A 19419-nucleotide genomic window follows, 5' to 3' on the forward strand; every position below is an offset into this window, starting at 1 on the left:
CACAGAATTCTAGGAGTGATGAATCATATATTTAACTTCATAAAGATTTCTTAGAATTGTATATAATTTTCTAGGTTGTCCTGAGGCTATAGAAATGGACGAGGAATCCAAAGTACATTCCCTGTTGCCCTTTCTTAGCTTCACAATCTTTGGTGAGTCAATTTACTTCTGGGTCCCCATTTCCTTATATCTGTACTAGGTCTGCTTGGACACTTCACTTTGCTGGTGGCAGACCACACAATAGTGCATTGTAAAGTGACAACTGCCACATCACCTATCAAATCACATTCTTTTACTTCCTGATAAATGACTACAAAAATATCTGAAATGGAAGTTTTTATTTTATGTCTGATTAACTTTCAACATTAAGAGACTGCACCTAAGAAGCAAAAACAAGCATCAAATTCAACTGGAAAATTTGGAGAAGAAATGCTTTTTCTCTAGAAATTGGCACCAGTGACTTTTTGACAAGAAAGTGAGCATAGTTTATCAATTTATCTAAGGCTACTTCAGGACATTTTCATATTCCAATTCAGATGATTAGAAATACTACATGAATAGTATTACTTTTATGAAAAAGGAAACCATATTTCATAGTCAGGAAGGTATAACTAACACAATTTCCAAAGAAACCTATTTTTCTGCAGCTATGTAGCATTTTTAAAAAATCAAACCACATGAAAATAAATTTTTCCATTTAATTTAAGATAAAGGAGGCAGTGATGAAGCCACTAGTGACCATAATTTCTTCACTGACATTGAACTCCAAATGTCAAGTTGCTCCAACTTTTTTTTCCTTGATTTTATGGTTCCTGACCTTCTTCAGTTGATAAGAACTGAGTAAGCATGATGTTGTTAGAGGAATCTCCCTTATGAGAAATTGCATTGTTGCCTGAGGGGGGAAAACAGGATAAAAATTATTGCTACCATGTTGGAATCAAATGTGAGACCAAAATGAAAATAAGCTGGGAATCTCTTAGTTTTAGGAAGATGTTAGGGGAAGATATAGATGTGTTTGTATGAGCATTTCTGACATCACTGAAGCTTGCATTTGTCAGGCATCTCTCATTTCAGAAGTGAAGTATTATCTTTTTCAGATATTGCTGGGAAACAACATAACAGATTGAGATCACAGCATGCCATCACTGGAAGGAACCTTAGCAGTCTCTTAGTTTTTCATTTTATTGATGAGAAACAAATGCATAAAACAGCTTTAATGAATCTTAGCTTTAATGAACCTCCAGTATATGAATGTAGGACCAATGGGTATCATAGGTGGAGGGGAGAGTCCTGTCTAATCCTCAAAAGGTGTGGTTCCTCCCTCCCCTGGGTCATTTTAACAGTATATGTCCAGCACTTGGACACAATCCCATGGTCCCATTCCTGCTGCTCAGTAGCTGGCACAAATGGGGTGATTTCTCTCATTAGGATACATGTTGATGTTATCTACCCACTTCTCAACCCCATGGCTTGGATGATCAGTACCACAGATATATACATGCATGTGTGCATGTGCCTACACACACACACACACACACACACACACACACACATCCTGTGTCTAACTGTGGAAATGGGGATAATTTGTGATGAAACTACTACTTGGTAGTCTCCCTGAGCATCAAATCCCCAATACTGCTGTATCAGCACTGAACAGTGTCCATTGGCCTGGACACCACAGCTGGCTGATACTCTCTTACACTTCTCATGTAGATTTTTTAATAGCTGCCATTGAGTTGTATTTGCATTATGTTTTTATATTCTCTCTTCCCACCTTTTATAATAATTGGTTTTATGGTGATTTACCTTTGTTTTGCACTGAGTAACGTTTTGAGCATTTGGGTTTGGAAGATATCTCTGAGGAGTTTTGCTGCACAAAAGAAAAACAAATCATTTGAATGTTCATAGTATTCTTTTGGTGATGGGGTCTGCATTTCCTGACTTCTTGGTGGCTTTAACCATCTTTTATTCTGTCAGCATGACTCTTTTCAAGAATTTAGAGTAGTCCCTACCCCTTTCTCTGCTTTAATCTACTTGAAATGCCTAAGAACTTACTTCCAGATGAATTTCACCTTTCTGTATATTTTCACAACTATTATTAACAACAATTATGCAATGGACTTAAGGGAGATAATGTTCTTCTTTTTCTTCTTCTTCTTTTTTTTTTTGGGAGGGGGGGGTTACACCAGGGTTTGAACTCAGGGCTGCTCTACCACTCAGTTATATCCCCAGTCCTTTTTACTTTTTATTTTGAGACAGGGTCTCACTAAGTTGCTCAGGCTGGCTTTGAACTTGTGATCCTTTTACCTCAGTCTCCTGAGTAGCTGGTATTACAGGCATGCACCACTAAGCCTGTAATATCATCCCTTTTTAAGATCATGCTTATGTTTCTTTGGTTCACACCCTTGTCACTGAAAGAATAACCCATGGAAAAACCAGTACTTCTAGTAAAAATGGCGTCTGTTAGAACTTTGGGTTACTCTTTTACAATTTAACATTTATCTCTCTTTTGAATAATCCCTTAGTCATTGGTGCAGAGATATAGAGTCCAACAATTTTAAAACTTAATTATCAAACTGAAATAAAATATTTAAAAAAGAGAGAGCATGCACTTATTGGAAAAGATAAAGGTGATTAGACATATTTCACTCGATATATCATTCATCTATTCATTAATTTCACTTCTAATATTGAATGTCTCTGTATATTAGGCACTGTTTTTTAAGTACTAGGAATATTGGAAGGAACAATTTCCAATCCCCGCTACAGTCCATGTCATAGGGAAGCTAAACCAAGGTGGGAGAAATAGGTTTTTATTATATGCAGTAGGTAGATCAGTGAGTGTTTCCCAATTTTCACTGAGTTATATGAATGATTACCTCATACTGAGCTCTGAAAATAAATTATAGATAGAAGGAAAAGGCTTGTAATATTCAAAGCAAAACAATTGATTTCCCAGAATTCGAGGCTCATATAATGTTATAACCTTAAAGGAAAATCTTAGGGAGCATTGAATTTAAAACTGCATCTTGCCCCATGTGGAAAGAGTAATTTTAGATTACAATACACTCAGAAACTCTACCAGGTGTAGGAAGAAACATGTCAGACATAAATTTATGTGGATCTAAACTGTTGAACAACAGGATCTGAATCACTGGAACTGAAAGATGGGTCTATAAATTCAGTCTTTGTGGCTAAGTGTCTGTAGAGGCCACCAGAGTGAGCCACTTAGTGCAGAGTTATAGAGAACATGGCTGGGAGAAATGAAGGGCCAAGAAAGGAACTCTGAGCCTCAGCATGAAGAGGCTATTGAAAGAAATTACATTGTGGGTTCACATAGAGTTTTGGTGGCTGGAAGGATGGCCCTTGCTGAGCATTGCTGGCTTCCTCTTCTATTCCCTTCTGTCAAACATCATATTTTCACTGATGTTTCCAAGATCCCTACCTCGTTACCACTTTGCCATCTCTCAGTGAACTCTCAACACCATGACGCCAATCTGTACATGTGGTTCTATCTGCATCCATCTGGTACTTCCTGTATCAAGAGTAGTGGCTAGTCACTCTATCTTTAGTCTGCTACTAAGTCTGTCTTCCCAGGAATCCTCTTGTGTCCCTTAGCCTCACTTTCCCATTTGTATTTAAACTCTGCCTTTACTGGTTCATCCCTCCCAGCATACAGACTTGCTTCCATCCATCCTGGTAATCTTAATGATCCCATCACTCCTGGTCCTGAGTCCACATCTTGTTCCCTTCCTATCTCTCTCTCCCTCCCTTTTAAACTCATAAGTGAGTTTCTTGATAGGACTATCAGTACCCAGTCTTATTTCTTCTTCACCTCGTCATACAAAATCTAGATTTCTGCTTTTCAAACTCCCTCAGAAAATTACAAATACTCATCTTTTCTTCTGCAAAACGAATATTTATTTTAGAATAGATGAGCTATTTAACAGATAACAAAATCTTATTTTATCACCAAGTTGGAAACAAAATTGGGGAAGGGTGTAATTCCAGAAAAAGCAAAGCACTCACTGATCACTCACTCCTACCTTCTGAAAAGGACCTTAGAAACAGGGAGAAACACTGCAGGCATTTTTCATTTACTTTGTTTTATTTAATTTTTTCTCTCTCTCTCTCTCTCATTTCCAAATGAGAAAAAAAAATCTGACTTCCTGCTTTGCTTAGTGGGGAGTGTCCTGATTCATTTATTCGGTAAAGGCCTCTCTTTCCATAACTTCCTTTTTTTCTTTAAAGTAAATAATGACATTAGTTTCATATTTTCTGCTTCAAAGGACTTTTCGTTCTTTAAGACATAAAATCAAAATCGCAGAATGTTAGAACTTCCTTAAGTAACTAAGCCAACACTTAATTTTTACAGCTGAGAAAACTGAAGCTCAAAAGGACTAAGGAAGTTTCCCAAGGTCACACAGTCAATTGGATTCGGAGTCAGAAACATAGGGCAGGTCTGCCTGCCCATGGGCCACTCCTCCCTAATTCACAGCAGAGGTTTCCAGTGGGAGATGCAGACCAAGGAAGATTTCTTAATGCCAAATGATTTCCTCACTAATTTTTATTTCAAAAGGATATACCGTCACTGGCAAAAATCTCTGAACACCCACATTTGGACACAGTTAAGTCAGTTGATTTTTTATCAAACACAGATATCTCTGCTTTAGAACCCTCTCTGAAAAGCCCTTTGTCTCTTGCTGAAAGAAAAAAGTCTAAATCAACATTGAAAATAGAAAATAGGCATGCAAGTACTTTTGTTTCAAACTATACTATCGTCATATGGACTGCACTTTTGTGGCAAAGAATGAAGCAGAAATCCTCCAGTTTCATATAAACCTATCACATGGCAGACTTAAGAGCTAAAATTGCAAGGGACTAAAATGAACAATATTGCTCAAAGGTACTCACAAACACCCACAGACCTCACGCTTCAACATCCTTGTTGGTTCCCATGCCTTTACATTAATTAGTTCAATCGATTCCTCCCTCAGTAGCTCTTTTAAGAGTATCAACCCTGTGCCAGGCACCCTTAGAAACACCAGGATATTACAGTGGTGACAAAACCTCCAAGGAGTTCATATAGAACTGGACTGCTGCAAAATTCCACAAAGACAAAAATGCAAAACTGGAACTCCGGGCATTGGAGCAGTAGATAATTACCTTTAGTGTCTGCATCCAAGAGCTTAGTGGGGACAAGTTGTGGCATAGAAGTTGTCGCAGCTATAAGGGCAAAAAGAAATAGAGAAGAGAAACACATATATATGTATATATAAAATATGTGTGTGTGTGTGTGTATATATATACATACACACACATATATATAATATATACATATATACTAACATACAAACATACTAAGAAAAAAACTGCAGATTGAAATTATTATTCCTAAGTATTATTTCCTACAGGCACTTAACAGACCACAGGCATGACCATCTAGTAAAAAGATTATTTTCTTAGCCTCTTTACTAATAAGTAAAACTAGCATTAAACAAGGAACAACACTTCCAAGGCTACAATAACTCAGATTCTAGTCATCAGTAATTGGCAATAATTGCTAAATTGAAGTTTATCTGTAAAGTGAAGGGTTTTCCTAACCATGAGAATGGTACAAACAAGGCAATTATTAGTACAATTAAAACAGCAGATTGTTTCTTTGTAAGTAGAGGTTTGTGATGTGCAACAATTATGCTAATTGTAAAGTATTCCTATCTTATTAAAACAGTATCTATACATCAATAAGCTTCACCTCCGTCTTCATCTCTCTCAACAGAATTGCTCAATGCTTGGGGAAAATAATAAGTTTCATTAATTTTTTTCTATTATCTTTCACTTAAACTGGTGGTCCTTCCTTAGGAATTTTATCTAATGTGGAAAACTATTTTAACATTTACTATGCAAAGCTCTAAAAACACAGCAAGTAGATATAATTTTAGCATATTTTAAATGAATGAACAATGAAAGGGGCAAAAGGGAAATTACTCCATAGTAGAGGAATTTTGCTCTTGAATCATTGTTAAACCATAATTTAAGTTAGAAAAATCAAAGGTAAAAAAGAATTTCTCTCTCTTCTGGTAGTGTCCACATTACATGTTGTGGTTAATTCTATACAACTTTGTCAACACTGACCATTTAATTTCTGTCTTCTAGCTGAACCTCATTTTGTAAAATTATAGAATTTTATTACAAAAGTACCTGTTGCCTAACCTCCTACTATATGAATAAAAACCTCAGAACTGAAGCGGGGGGTGGGGCATCAGAGAGTGAGGGGGTAGGGGGATGGGCATAGAGAGGCCTGTGTTAGGGATGAAGAGAGAAATGAATATGCACATACCTTACTATCCAACAGTATTCCAAAACAGAAGATGAAAAAACCCTTTAACAAAAAAAAGGAGAAAATCACACATTACATTTTTTTTTCTTTTTCAGAACAGAAAGCACATGTATGTAACCCAGTTCTGTTTTATCACCCAACATTGAATTTGTTTTCTGGTCTATCTCCTTACTAGACTGCAGGCTCCTTGAGGGCAGGAACACTGTGTGACCTTCTCAGTGCCTGGCACAACACAAAGAACTCAAGGACTTTTTCATGAGTGTGTAAATAAGTAAATGATTGAGTGAATGAATTTGTAAGTGCCTTTGGAGCTTCGTTCTCCTCTACTGTGCCATCCCAAGCCTAAAGCAAATCACTTCCATTGGCTTCTGTATCTCAGTCTTTATTTAGATCTGCCATTTAATAACATTTACTATGCATTTATGACAGCAGCTGGCACTGAGGTCCAACCCAAGGGACAAGCAGAGGAAGTTGACTTCTATCAGCAACCTTTCTTTCAAGCACAGCTCTTAGAAAATCTTGGCAAGGGCTTTCTTCAACCTTGAAATCCTTCTCCAAGTCAGAGAATCTTCCATTAATGTTTGTTCAGACAGAATACAGACATGTGCTTGCCCTGACAGGAACACCTATGCTTGTCATCACTGGATGCACGTTCCTTATGACTGCCATCTATACCACCACCTGTAGAATCTATGTTGAATAGCAGAGAAACAGCTGCTTTTAGGAGACACATGTTGAACATTTACTAATTTCCATGCACTATGCCAAATGCTGAATTATCTCATCAAATCCCCACATTTACTCTTTGATGTAAGTATTGTTATTAGGTCCCTTTAACAGATGAGGGAATTGAGAGACGGAGAGATCAAATAAGACCACATAATTGACTTCCAACAAATTATTTGAGTTGAGGCATACTTAACTCCAGAGCTCAAACATTTAACCACCACTTCCCATTCATTGTCCCAGGTAACCTGAAAATACCTGCATTAAACCAGGATTGAAAGCTTTCTTCCATGTATATTAATAACTAAGGATTATTTTATCCATCTACTCTGAGCACTCTTTGACTATGAAATGTAAAACTCATTCTTTGTGGCAGAATCAGCAAACTTTTATCTGTAAAGACCAGGTAGTATTTGGGCTTTGCCAGCCACATTATCTCTATTGCAACTTTTCTGCTATTGTAGGGAAAGCAGCCATAGATCAAGGCAAATGAACTGGCATGGTTGTGTTCCAATAAAACTTTATTTACAAAAAGCAGGCTGCTGGTGTTCAGTTGCTGGCCCTGCTTATTTGCTTTCTAGGGACTTCCTTTGCACCATTCAGAGTCAACAAGTACTTTTTATTTATTTCTCTGTCTCTGTGTTTTTTCAGAGATCTGCCCAAGAGAAAGAGGACTGAGGTAACAGTAAAAGGGATTAACATTAGTTATGGGAACTCCAACAGATTAAAAGCTCTATGGTAGATTACTGTATAAGTCTGGATATTCTGGATATTCTGCTTCAGTATGACCTTAATTTTGGAGGAAAATAGATCTTTTTAAAAAAATTATAGTTTCCATATAGCTTTCATTACAATCTTACTAGAGAATTGTTTTGTTAACCTGAGTTATCTATACTTATTCCAGTTACGTAAGAATGTAATAGATTATTATTTGGGGGGTGGGTGGGGTCTCACCTGGAATGCATTCAGTAATGCAAAAAGAACATGCCAAGCTGGATTCTGGCCATCCACCATTGTTCCTATACCGAAGCCCCAGGTGAGCCCCAGCAAAGGGGTCAAGATGAGTAGGCTCTTCCCCATGCGGATGAAAGTGGCCTTGTCATCCTGATTCAGTCTTTCTCCAATAGCTGGCCTCCAGAGCTTTGAGAGAACTAACAGCACCACAACCAAATTCATAGCCACAATAGTCAATGCAGGGACAACAAAAGCCAAGAGAGGTTTGCTCTCATCAGACCAATTAAGCCAGCACACATCTTTACTTTTGTAGTTATTGCTAGGTTGTGTGACTGCAAGGGTGATGACTGATATAATGAGAGGGCACCCATAGCCCACACAGAACCCAATAGCCATCATCAAAGTCATGGACATGTGATGGAACACAAGGATGATTCGATAAGCCAGCAGGAGGCCAAGCAGGAGCATCCAGAAGAACAAAGAGAGGTAGAAAAAATGTGTAAAGAACACTGCAGCTGTGCAGACTCTAGAAGGGTTTATGGTGGTGTCCACAGTGGCCGCAACAATAAACCAAACATCTGCAATCAAGAGGGACAGGGCTATGTTCACCATGCAAATATGACGTGTGCGTGAAGTTTGGCTCTTCTTGATCTGCTTCCAAAACAGAGCCTCAATGATCAGGCATAAGGTGAGACTTCCCATGGAGATACCCAGTCCCACATAGGTGATCCAATTCACAGCAGGGACAATCGCAGAGGGGACAAAGCGTGACATCAGCATGGAGAAGGAGGTCAGGTGAGTACATTGACACGTCACCATATCTAGACTTTCATTTACTAGGTGGCAGCCTCCACTGTCCCATCGCAAATGACTGAAATCCCAAAACACACAATGAGGCTTTCTCAGATTTGACTCTATCTTAGAGAATATCAGGGAAATTTCACTTATGGAATAGTTTGGGATAACTGTGGATATTACAGGCCCATTGACCTGAACATTTTCATTTTGGGTAATGGGCAGAATGTTTCCAAAGGTCAATGAAGCCATGTTGATGATACTTTCTGGAAGGGGCTTCTGGAATTGGCCTGGTCCAATTAACACATAGCCTCTGATAGGAATGGAGGTATTTTTTTGGAACATTTCAATCTGATAGTTATAACCCTGTTCATACTGACTTTCGGTCACTGGAATCCCTTTCCAGTTAATGAAATCTCGAGAAAAACTCAGAGGCAGAGCAGTTGAAGGTACCAGAATGCTGATGTTTTCCAATGTCCTCAGTAGCTGTGAGCTGACATCCTTTTCTTCTTGCAATAAAATTGTCCAATTAGTTATTGATGATGAATTAAGAATATGATCAGTTATATTGATGACATTCTGAAACACAAGGATGAAAGTTAGTGTTTTCAGTAAAAAAGATGAGAGGTCTATGAGTGGATAGTTATTTGTGTTCAGTTTAGGGAAAATGCTTGGAAAATTGACTCAGTTGAGGAACACATTGAAGCTCATCAATTAAATTCAGCTCTGCTACTCTGCACAGCAGAGACTTTGGGGAAAGAAACTTGGTTCCAGGGTGACCACCCCAAGGCATTCAGAAACACACTGGGCTGAATATACATCCTTTAGTGCCCAAAGGTGCATTCCCATTCTCCTGAGTAATAACGTGGAGACATTATTTTGACAAATTTCCATATTATGATGTTTGTTTTGCTAACATCAGAAGTTTAAAATCCATATCATGGGTGGCCAAGATTTAATTCATGATAGTCAAGTATAATTGTTACATAAATTACATAATCTGATTTTGTAAAATGTTACAGACCTTAAAATATAAAATGCAAATATTTGAAATGTTTGGAAGGACACTTATTGAGCAAATATTTATTGAGCACTGCTGTGCACCACTTGTTATTCTTCCAGGCACTGGGGTGATAATTGGAATATAAGCAGCAGCTGCTATTCTAAGATGATGAGATTACAGATCATTTAATTTTCTTTTTGCTTATTTGCATTTCTTATAGTGATCATATACCATCTGTGTGATCTTAAATTAATTTTTAAATATCTAAAGGAAACCATGAATTCCCGTGTTGAGTAAAGGAGTTCTTATAATGTACACAGCTAAAGTCAGAGCTTATGGCCACAGGAAAGAATGATTATAAGCTACTAACATGTATCAAAATGCTGGAGCCCAAGTCATATAATAATTCTCTAAGCCAGGTGCTGCCCATGCCCCATGCTCAGGTGTAACTCCCTTTTACTTTGAACTCACACTATTGATCTCATGAGTTCCTGTATCCTATGGAGAAAGAACAAAGTTCACATGAGGACTGTTATATGGCTCTTCTGTCTTTCCCCCATTACTTAGAACTTTGTCATTTCTCCTACAAGATGCAGCATTTAAAGAAAGCCCTGCAAACACAGGAAAACCATACCTCCAACGTCAAATTAGACACCTTGAAATTCTTTGCCATTGACAGGAATGAAATATTTCCCAGAATTGACACCACAGAAGCCAGATTTCCAGCTGTAGTTGATGGATTTTGCTGAATGATGACAGAAAGATTTTGCACCAGAGATGACATGTCCATCTCTGTAGCGCTGTTTGCAATCAGGCTGAAATTCTAAAAATAAAAATGGTTACGTTCTAGAAAACAGAAATGTTTGGGTTTCATCAAATTTCAACCCAATATCTTGGCAACCTAGTACTAACATTTGTATGGGTTGTGTATACTAAAATAAGTATACAGCAGTCATTTAAAAAAATGACTGTTACTCAGGGTTCTGTCTATTACAGACACTGCCAAATGTTCTACCAGGCATTCACTGTTTGAATCCCTTAAACATCCTTGAGGGAGGTACCATTATTGTTGTCATTTTATAGCTAAGAAGACTGAAAATTGAAATATTTATTAAAATTGCAGGTATTTTTATGGAGTTGGGGAAGAAAATGCTAAGTGAAATTAGATAGTCCCCAAAAGACAAATGGTGAATGTTTTCTCTGATATAGGAGGCTGATTTACAGTGAGGTAGGGAAGGGGAGCATGGGAGGAGTAGACGACCTCTAGATATGGCAGAGGGGTGGGAGGGGAAGGGAGGGGACATGGGGTTAGTCAGTATGGTGGAATGTGATGATCATTATTATCCAAAGTACATGTATGAAGACACGAATTGGTGTGAACATACTTTATATACAGAGATGAAAAACTGTGCTCTATATGGGTAATAAGAATTGTAATGCATTTTGCTGTCATGTACTTAAAAATAAAATCAATTTTAAAAAATAAATAAATAAATTTCCACAACTAAAATAAATAAATTTTATCAGATAAGAAAAGCATCTTTATATAAATCATTATTCTAATTATACAGAAACTGTTGCTCAGTGATATTTGATGATCTTCCAAAAACTACTCAGCAAGAAAGTGGTATGTAAGGTCTAATAGTACTAATGCTAGGCTATATCCCCACTGGATGGGAAGATGGAGGGACAATGTGGAAGTTACTAGACTTTTGCCAACCCTGACTTTGCTCTTGAATTTGGAGTTTTATTCCTTCTTTCACGCTCCTATCTGCTTCTGCTGTGCTGGGTTAATGTGGAAGGCAGCAAGGGAGGGGTGCTACCTTCCCATCAACACATGTCACCCCACGATCCTAGACCCCACCTCTTCTCCTTGTTCTTTTTAGCTCAGAGTGCTGTTATCTGCCCAGGGGACCTGGAATGTACCTTCCTTACGTTCTGGGGTGAACTAGTTCTAAATATTGCCCGTGTTCAAAAAATAAGGCCAAAGGAGAGATCCTAGAGGTTACCTTCTCTAACTTCTCTTTACAGATAAAGAAATTGAGTACATAAAAGGAGAAATGACTATTCCTCAACATTTTGATGAATACTCTTCTGGGGTTCTCTACTGCAATAGCCAGGTCTGTGGCCAGGATATACATACTACTCAATGTAGAGACCTACTAGCAGAATGCTGTTTGTGATCTTGAGGTTATTCTTTTCTGTGATTTAAGTTCTGCTATTTCCTGACTATTCACTTTCTTCATTCTATTTACTGTGTCTTGGTATTTAAAACTTTCTAAGAGAGCATGAGAAGAGATCAAATATTGGATTGGGAATCAAATAACTATTTGTAGATCAATGCTATTGCTTCTAGAGAGACCATTGGCTCCTTGGTCTCTTGTTTCCTAACCTGAAGAAGGAGGTTGTAAATCCAATGACCCTAAGGTCCATTGCAGATTTGTCGTTCTATGTGGCTCAGCTCTGCCTGACCCACTCCCTGCCCCAATGACTGATATGTGTACATCCTCACTTGTATTAAACCTATTGCCCTCTGACTCACACTTCTACTTTAATCTTCAATTCCTAGACCGCTGAACTTCTAAAGCCAGCTCAGTTGCTGTTCTACTATTTACTATAGACTTTAGCACTGATTTCCTCCTTTGCAGCACCCTGTCAGACAAAATCATCAATTCTGATCGTGTTAAACTCCTAGACACATTGGACACTTAGTAAATATTTGTTGAATAAATATTATTGAAATAAAGTGGCATGACTGACCTTTTCTGACCTTTTCAGCTGTCAGCTAGACTCTGCCATTCATGCCCACACTCCCTGGGTTTGCCACAGTCTGATGTCAGCCTCACCTTCTGCACAGTGGCCAATGATACAACTTGATATATTTTGCCCTCTCCCTAGCTGTGCTTACTGGGAGATGCTTACTGTGAAACTCAAACCCCAGGCCAAGTCCACAAAAGGAAAAAACTTCACCTTCTGCAGTTCTTCCAGCTGAGAGAGCACACAGGACTCCCTGACGACCTGCCATCCAGAGGGCTGGCACTTGGCTGTGACATTTCCAGTGTAGCCGCTGCTACAGGGCAGGGTATATTCATCATTCTTAGACCCAAATCCAAAGAAAAGGCTGTTACACTGGACTGGAAAACAGGAGAAACAGGAAAAATGATACCAGAATATCCAGCACTCTGTGTGACCCATGTAGTAGTGTTTAAAGACTTTAGAAGTCATATGTTCATATATAAAACCCAGGCAAAATTCAGAAGGAGGAAGTGTGACTCTGATATCTAGCCTCTTTCCTTTTAGCACCTGTACTCCTTCCTGATGCCTCCACCTTGAGGCTGGCTCTTTCTTCTATGTGTCAGATTTTTGCCTTTTGATGAGCTACCAACTAGGAAGTATTAGGTGAAAATAAGGGAAGATGTGATCAACCCTAGGAAATGTTTTCTTTCTTTAAGAAAATACCAGAAAGTCAGAAAATCTTCAAGGCATTATGGCTCAAAGTAGTAATTATGTGGTCAAAAGGTGATATCTTCTATACCCCTTTAACAGCATTTCACATTGCAATCAATCTTTATTTAACTTTTCTCTTTTAATTTTTTTTTATTGGTTCTTTTTAGATACACATGACAGTAGAGTGCATTTTGACATATTATACATACACAGAGTATAACTTATTCTAATTAGGATCCCATGCAACTGGCTCTTAATAATATATTCTTATTATGACTGAAACTGGGAAATGGAAATATCATATGCAAAAGCTATAGGGCTGGGGGTTTTGTTTGTTTTCCTTATTGCTATGTCCTAAGTGCCTAGACACTTAGTAAATATTTGTCAAATAAATGTTATTGAAAGACAATGGCAAAAATCTTGGCAAGAGAGGTCTAGGGTTGAATATAAAGAAGTAAAAGAAATACATATTATTTTTAACTACAGGCCTCTTACTCTGAATAGAATACCAGACCTTATTCTGTTCCCCATCTCAACTTCCATGACATCAATCAATGTTTTTAAATCCCACATATGAATGAGATGATGCAGTATTTGTCTTTTATCTTTCTCTGCCTGGCTTATTGCACTTAACATATGCCCTGCAGGTTCATCCCACAATAGGGTTTCATCCTTTTCCATGGTTGAATCATATTGTATATTTCAAAATAGCTGGAAGAAAGCATTGTGAGAGTTCTCATTGCAAAAAATAAATAAATAAATATTTAAATGAGGGATATTCTAATTACCCTGATTTGATCATAACACAATATAGGCAAGTGTACCCCATAAACATGTATGATTATCATGTGCCAACCCAAATAAAAATTTTAAAAAGAAGCAAAAGGAAAAGAAAACTATTTCAAGAAAAAGTGGTGTGTGTGCATGTGTCTGTTTTCGTTAAAGACAAGGATGTATGCATTCTTTTCTTGGGTCCTCACACTGTGATTTAGAAATTGTGTCAGCCCCAGGGCTCTTTCAACATGTACCAGTAAACCATTTCTGAGTAATTTCCATCACAGCTTGCCCTGAAATCAGTTGTCCATGATGTTTATACCAGGAGTTGGAGATCGGATCAGCGATGAGTAAGGATTTAAAATAGTCAGCTAAAGTTGAGTTTTACCGAGATGAGGGAAACAGCTGCCTGTTTCCACTGAAAGTCTGTTTTAGAACAATTCCCTCTTGAAAAAAAAATTCCAATCTACTTCCTGAAGATACAAATGCACTAATTAAAGGAGTCCCTTAATCAAAACAAAAAATGGGAATCCAGTATCACCTTTTCCAAACACCATGAAGGATCCGTCTTCCAACAGAAACAGCTGGCCCAGGCTGGCCTCCGCCTTCGCAGCCACCTGTTCCACAGCTGACAGCAGCTCAGAGGAGCTGCTTGAGCCAATCACTTCATACCCAACAATAATGCTTCCCTCTCTGCAATGATGGCAGGAAAGAAAAATGAGATGCACTATTCATTCCTTCAAGCAGGGCCTAATCTGTGTGTACGTGGCATAGGGTTCCAGAGGCATAAACCAGACAGACTTGGTGTGCACCTTCAAGTACAAAAGGAGGGTAAATGAGAAATGAAACAAGACACACACATGCACATGCACATGCACACACGTGTACCCTTATGTATATTTCCAAATTTTATTCAGTATTATGAGAGACAGGCACAGTGACCAGAACAATAGATGGAGATGAGACCCCACATTAAACAAAGCTCATCAGCGAGGCTTCTCTGTGTGAAGGAGTGCTCAAGCCCAAAGGAAGAGAAGAAAAGGTCCAGTGACAAAAAGAATATTGGATAGTATGCCAGCAGATGTAAAGATCTGGGGCAGGGAAACAAATTTGACAAAGACTGGCCTGAATAAAATTCAATGAGTAAAAAAGAAAGACATAGAAGGTAATATTGGAGAAATCGCCATGATCCAGATCACCAAGGGCCTTAGAGTTTGAATTTGATTCTTTATCTTAAAAGTTTTAGAATTCATTAAAAGGCAACAGTATGATTGTATTTATTTTTTAAGATCATCACTTTGGCTGCTATGTAGGAAATAAACTCAAAGGAGGCAAGTAAGGAAGGAGGTAGTGAACTTGAACTTGTGGGGTAGTACTGGAGAAAAGAGTCAGATTCAGGTTAGACTGGAAGACAGCATAGAACTTGCCAGTGAAGCAGATTTGAGAGAAAGAAACCAGTCAAGAATAATTTCAAGGAATGAAGAACCACTTTAATATAGTTATATAATGGAATAGTACTGGGCAATAAAAGGGAAGGCACCACAAATAGTCAGAAAATAAGGATGAATCTCAAACATTTTGCGAGTGAAAGAAGCCAGATATACAAAAATCCACAGGTGGGGTGATGATTGTAGAGGAGGCAAAACTAACCCAGAAGAAATCAGACCAGTGGTAGAGAGTGTGGGAGGTAGGGGTGGAAATTGACTAGAAAGGAACATGAGGGAACTTTCTAGTTGATAGAAATACTCTGTCTTCATAGGAAGGGCTTATACAAATATCTGTCAAAGATGATTGAAGTGTACTTAAGATTTAAACACACTGCTGTATGCAAATCATATCTCAAAAGAAAATCAAAACAAAAGATGGCTCCAAGGTGTAAGTTTGTGCAGCTGGAAGGACAGCATTATTGTATCTGAGATGTGGAAGATGGTGAGGTGGGCTGTGGCCAGGAGCAGGACAGTTGTGGGGGCGCCTAGTGCAGGTGTGTTGTGTTTGACATGCCCACTGGAAAACCAAGAGGAGATGTCAAGTTGGCAGCTGGATATTTGAAAATGGACTTTAGGGTGGGGACCAAGCTCAAGTAGCAAAGAAACTACCAGCATATAGATGTGTTTTAAGGTATCAAATATAAATCAGCTCACATGTGTTAATCAGGTGACCCTGCAATTAGGGTTCACTGTGTTACCCACATTTTAAAGATAAATGAGGCCCAAAGAGAAGATGGGCCAGGTAATCATTATTTATTAATTAATAGGTTAAAAATCGTGATGCTCCAAAGCTCAAATTCTTAATTACTAGGTCAAACTTCTGCTCGCTTCACAATAAACACAAATGTCCTTTTGTGTAGCAGTGGTCACAGTGCCTTTGCATTTTACCACCCTTCTATGTTACTTACGAAGCATTTTCCTGCCTATGATTTCATTTGATTTAATGAACTAAAACAGGTTTCATGGTACTAACTGTCCTGTTTGACAGATAAGTAAGTGAGAGAGTGAGAGATAAGTGAGAGAGTGAGAGAAAGATTGATTTTTAAATCATGTACATTAAGAGTCAATCCTAATATTTATAAGCTTATGCCTCCTTTGACTGTGATTGTGTCTACAAATTACTGGGGACAGTTTATAAGACACACATGATGAAATGTAAATTAGAAATGTAGGTAGAAAATCAGGACCAAGATGGGGAAAAACTATAATATAGAATACAAAACTCATCGTGATTGAGTTTCAATTTTGGCTATAAGTTGGATAACAGGAAAGTCAAAAGGAAAATATGATCAATGATACAGACTCAACATTTGAAAAAAGAAAGGAGTGTTTTTCCTGGTACTAAATTTAAAGGAAATTATTTACATGAGACACAGGATGACTTAAAGGGGAATGCCCGAGATAATAAATTTATAGCAAATGCTGTTGAAAATTCCCAATGGTTTTTTAAAAAAGTTAATTGTTAAAAAAAATTAATAATGAGTCAAGTTCTCTGACCTCTAAGCTATTTCCTCTATTAAGCACACTATTAATAGTTGGCAATCAATGTACACATGGTTAACTAAGCAAATAACTTTTGGAGTTAAAGCATAAACAAACGGATAATTTACTAAATATCTTTTTATTTGCTATAGACAATGACTACTGGATTCTGAATTGTGATATATTGTGACATCTACACAAAAAGATAATATTTCACCCAAGTCCCCCCCCCAGTCCCCGCCCCGTGGCTCTGAATCATACAGCATCATGTCCCTTGTGGCTGTGGGAGGAAAAAATCCATCCCTCTACAACCCTCACCCCTCCTCCCCACCCTCGCCCCTTCCTGGACATGCATGCTCCTGTTTCCTTCCAAGGTGTGTTTTTATAGCTCTACTCCTGAACCACAGTTTTGAAAATGTTCTTCAATGTTGAAGTTTCTAAATTCACTTAAAGGAGAATCTAGACTTTCCTCTTCAAAACTTTGAAAGCATCAGAGTAAGAACCCTAGTAGGAAGACTAGCTCTGCCCTGTTTTCTATCAAGGTCACCTGGGAATAGCACATGTCATTCAGCAGGACTGGTACACAGCTCTGGAGATGCCCTTCTAAGGACATTGTGCTACTTACCGAAATTGGGTAACCTCCACTGACTCAAAACCTTGAATTTCTTTGTATACTTCTGTAAGCTTAGAAAGAAAACAAAAGGCAATGTGTTAATCTTTGTCCTTGCACTTCAGAAAGACATTTGAACAAAAATGGCTGCAGAAGATAAGTAAATAAAAAATAGCAAATAAGCAAAGGAAAGAGGTACTGTGGGAAATGGTTGTAGGTCATAACAAATACAGTTAAAATCACAGTTGGGAATATACACATACATACACACACATGCAGACATAGAAACTCGTAAAATTTATTTTCGAGATCACTACTAAAGAGTGAATAACCAACTGCTTAGAATAGTGTATGGATTTGGTACCAAATAAATTTACCCCAAATCTATTTTATCCATATCAAAATCAAGCCATTTAATTTTCATAGGTCTTTAAACTGAATCCATTTGTTCATGTCTTCATGAACCACACCTGGGCCACAGTCTCAGGCAGAGGGGCAACGATGGATCTGGTTTTCATGTGACTTCATTATGAAGCCCAGAGTTTTGCTCGGTAACTCGCTTTGGCCTCCAACAAGAGAGCCTTTTTTATGGAAGAATCCACAATGCTGACAATTGAACTTAGGTTGTAAAAATTTTCTTTTGACACATGAAAATCATAAAATTACCAAGAATCCTTAGTGTAAATGTTCAAGTAAGTGAGCAAAACTGAACACATGAGCAAGTCAACTGACAAACTATCCTAGGGGAAAAAAATGATCAAGGAATGCCAACTGTGAGCGCAGCAAATATTTTCTCTGTAATAACTCAGTGAAATCTTTTTAAAAATGTATTTAAATATATATGCTGAATTGAAAATATCTGAGTTAGCATTTAGTGAACAATTCGTATGCAATAAGTAAAATGTGCTTACTTTATCTTTAATGGCAGTTGTATATTTGGAGTATTTAGCAGAAGATGAATTTAAAAGGTCTTTTGTAAATTTTTCATTAATTTGGAAAGTGCCCCAAATCTCTATGAGAAATAGAAAGAAATTTTTAGATAATGAGTTTCTAACTTGATTTTATTAGCCGCATAAAATTATAAAAGTGTAACTCAAGAAAACATCTTATCACCAGTGGTATTTCAATTATTTTATGATAAATATTCACTAAATAATAGAAAACATATAAAACCAGAGTTTTCAAACTGTGTATTTTCAACAGTAATGGGAAACTGCTGGTCATCAAGACAACCTTCGAAGTAGATAAATGTATGACCATTCACAGGTGGATAGAAAAGATAGTCACTGAATTCTGAAATAAACAAATCCTCATCTAGGCATTGAGCTTAAGCATTGCCCCATCAAAACTTTTTAAAGCACTTCTGGCTAACCCTGACACACTCCTTGCTTACTTGCCCATTGTTAGTATTCCTTTGCACTGGGACAGCTCTCTGAATACACAAATCCTGTTTTTCCTTCAACTGGGACCTAGTCCAATGTCAGCTCTTCTGCAAACCCTTTCCTAGGCCCCAGATGTGATGTCTTTTCTACCTGTGAATTCCTACAGAATTTTTTTCCATACCTCCCTTACAGCCTCTTGTACCAAAATATCTACATATGTGTCTCATCTATACACATCCCCACAATACTATGGGAAGACCCTTATGAATGTAATACCCTTTCGATCCATCTTTGTATTTTTTGAAGATGGACCAGATATGGACCATCTTAGAAAAGGTAGGCTTCTATCTATATTCACTGAAGAAATTATATCATTTCCTTTCTTGTATCATCGCCTGGCCTCCCCAAATAGCCTGATA

At 37.8% G+C, this 19419-nt stretch overlaps 1 protein-coding gene across 6 annotated transcripts in view; it reads right to left on the reverse strand.

Moving 5' to 3' along the window:
- Window positions 1-323: 323 nt before the first annotated feature.
- Adgrf1 (adhesion G protein-coupled receptor F1) overlaps window positions 324-19419 on the reverse strand; it is a 36946-nt gene continuing 17850 nt past the window's right edge. For 5 of the 6 annotated variants that reach the window (XM_048805441.1, XM_048805438.1, XM_048805437.1 and 2 more), the window contains 10 exons: window positions 18530-18630; window positions 17634-17692; window positions 14581-14732; window positions 12789-12952; window positions 10453-10641; window positions 8021-9394; window positions 6341-6382; window positions 5167-5226; window positions 1807-1870; window positions 324-892 (listed from right to left, as the gene is read on the reverse strand). In XM_048805441.1, coding sequence (XP_048661398.1) covers window positions 804-892; window positions 1807-1870; window positions 5167-5226; window positions 6341-6382; window positions 8021-9394; window positions 10453-10641; window positions 12789-12952; window positions 14581-14732; window positions 17634-17692; window positions 18530-18630 — 2294 coding nt within the window. In that variant the 3' untranslated portion in view covers window positions 324-803. The remainder of the gene's footprint in view (window positions 893-1806; window positions 1871-5166; window positions 5227-6340; window positions 6383-8020; window positions 9395-10452; window positions 10642-12788; window positions 12953-14580; window positions 14733-17633; window positions 17693-18529; window positions 18631-19419) is intronic. The other variant, XM_048805442.1, reaches the window with a different exon arrangement.

The sequence above is a fragment of the Marmota marmota genome, unplaced genomic scaffold (genome assembly GCF_001458135.2).
Source record: "Marmota marmota marmota unplaced genomic scaffold, marMar, whole genome shotgun sequence".
Lineage (NCBI taxonomy): Eukaryota > Metazoa > Chordata > Mammalia > Rodentia > Sciuridae > Marmota > Marmota marmota.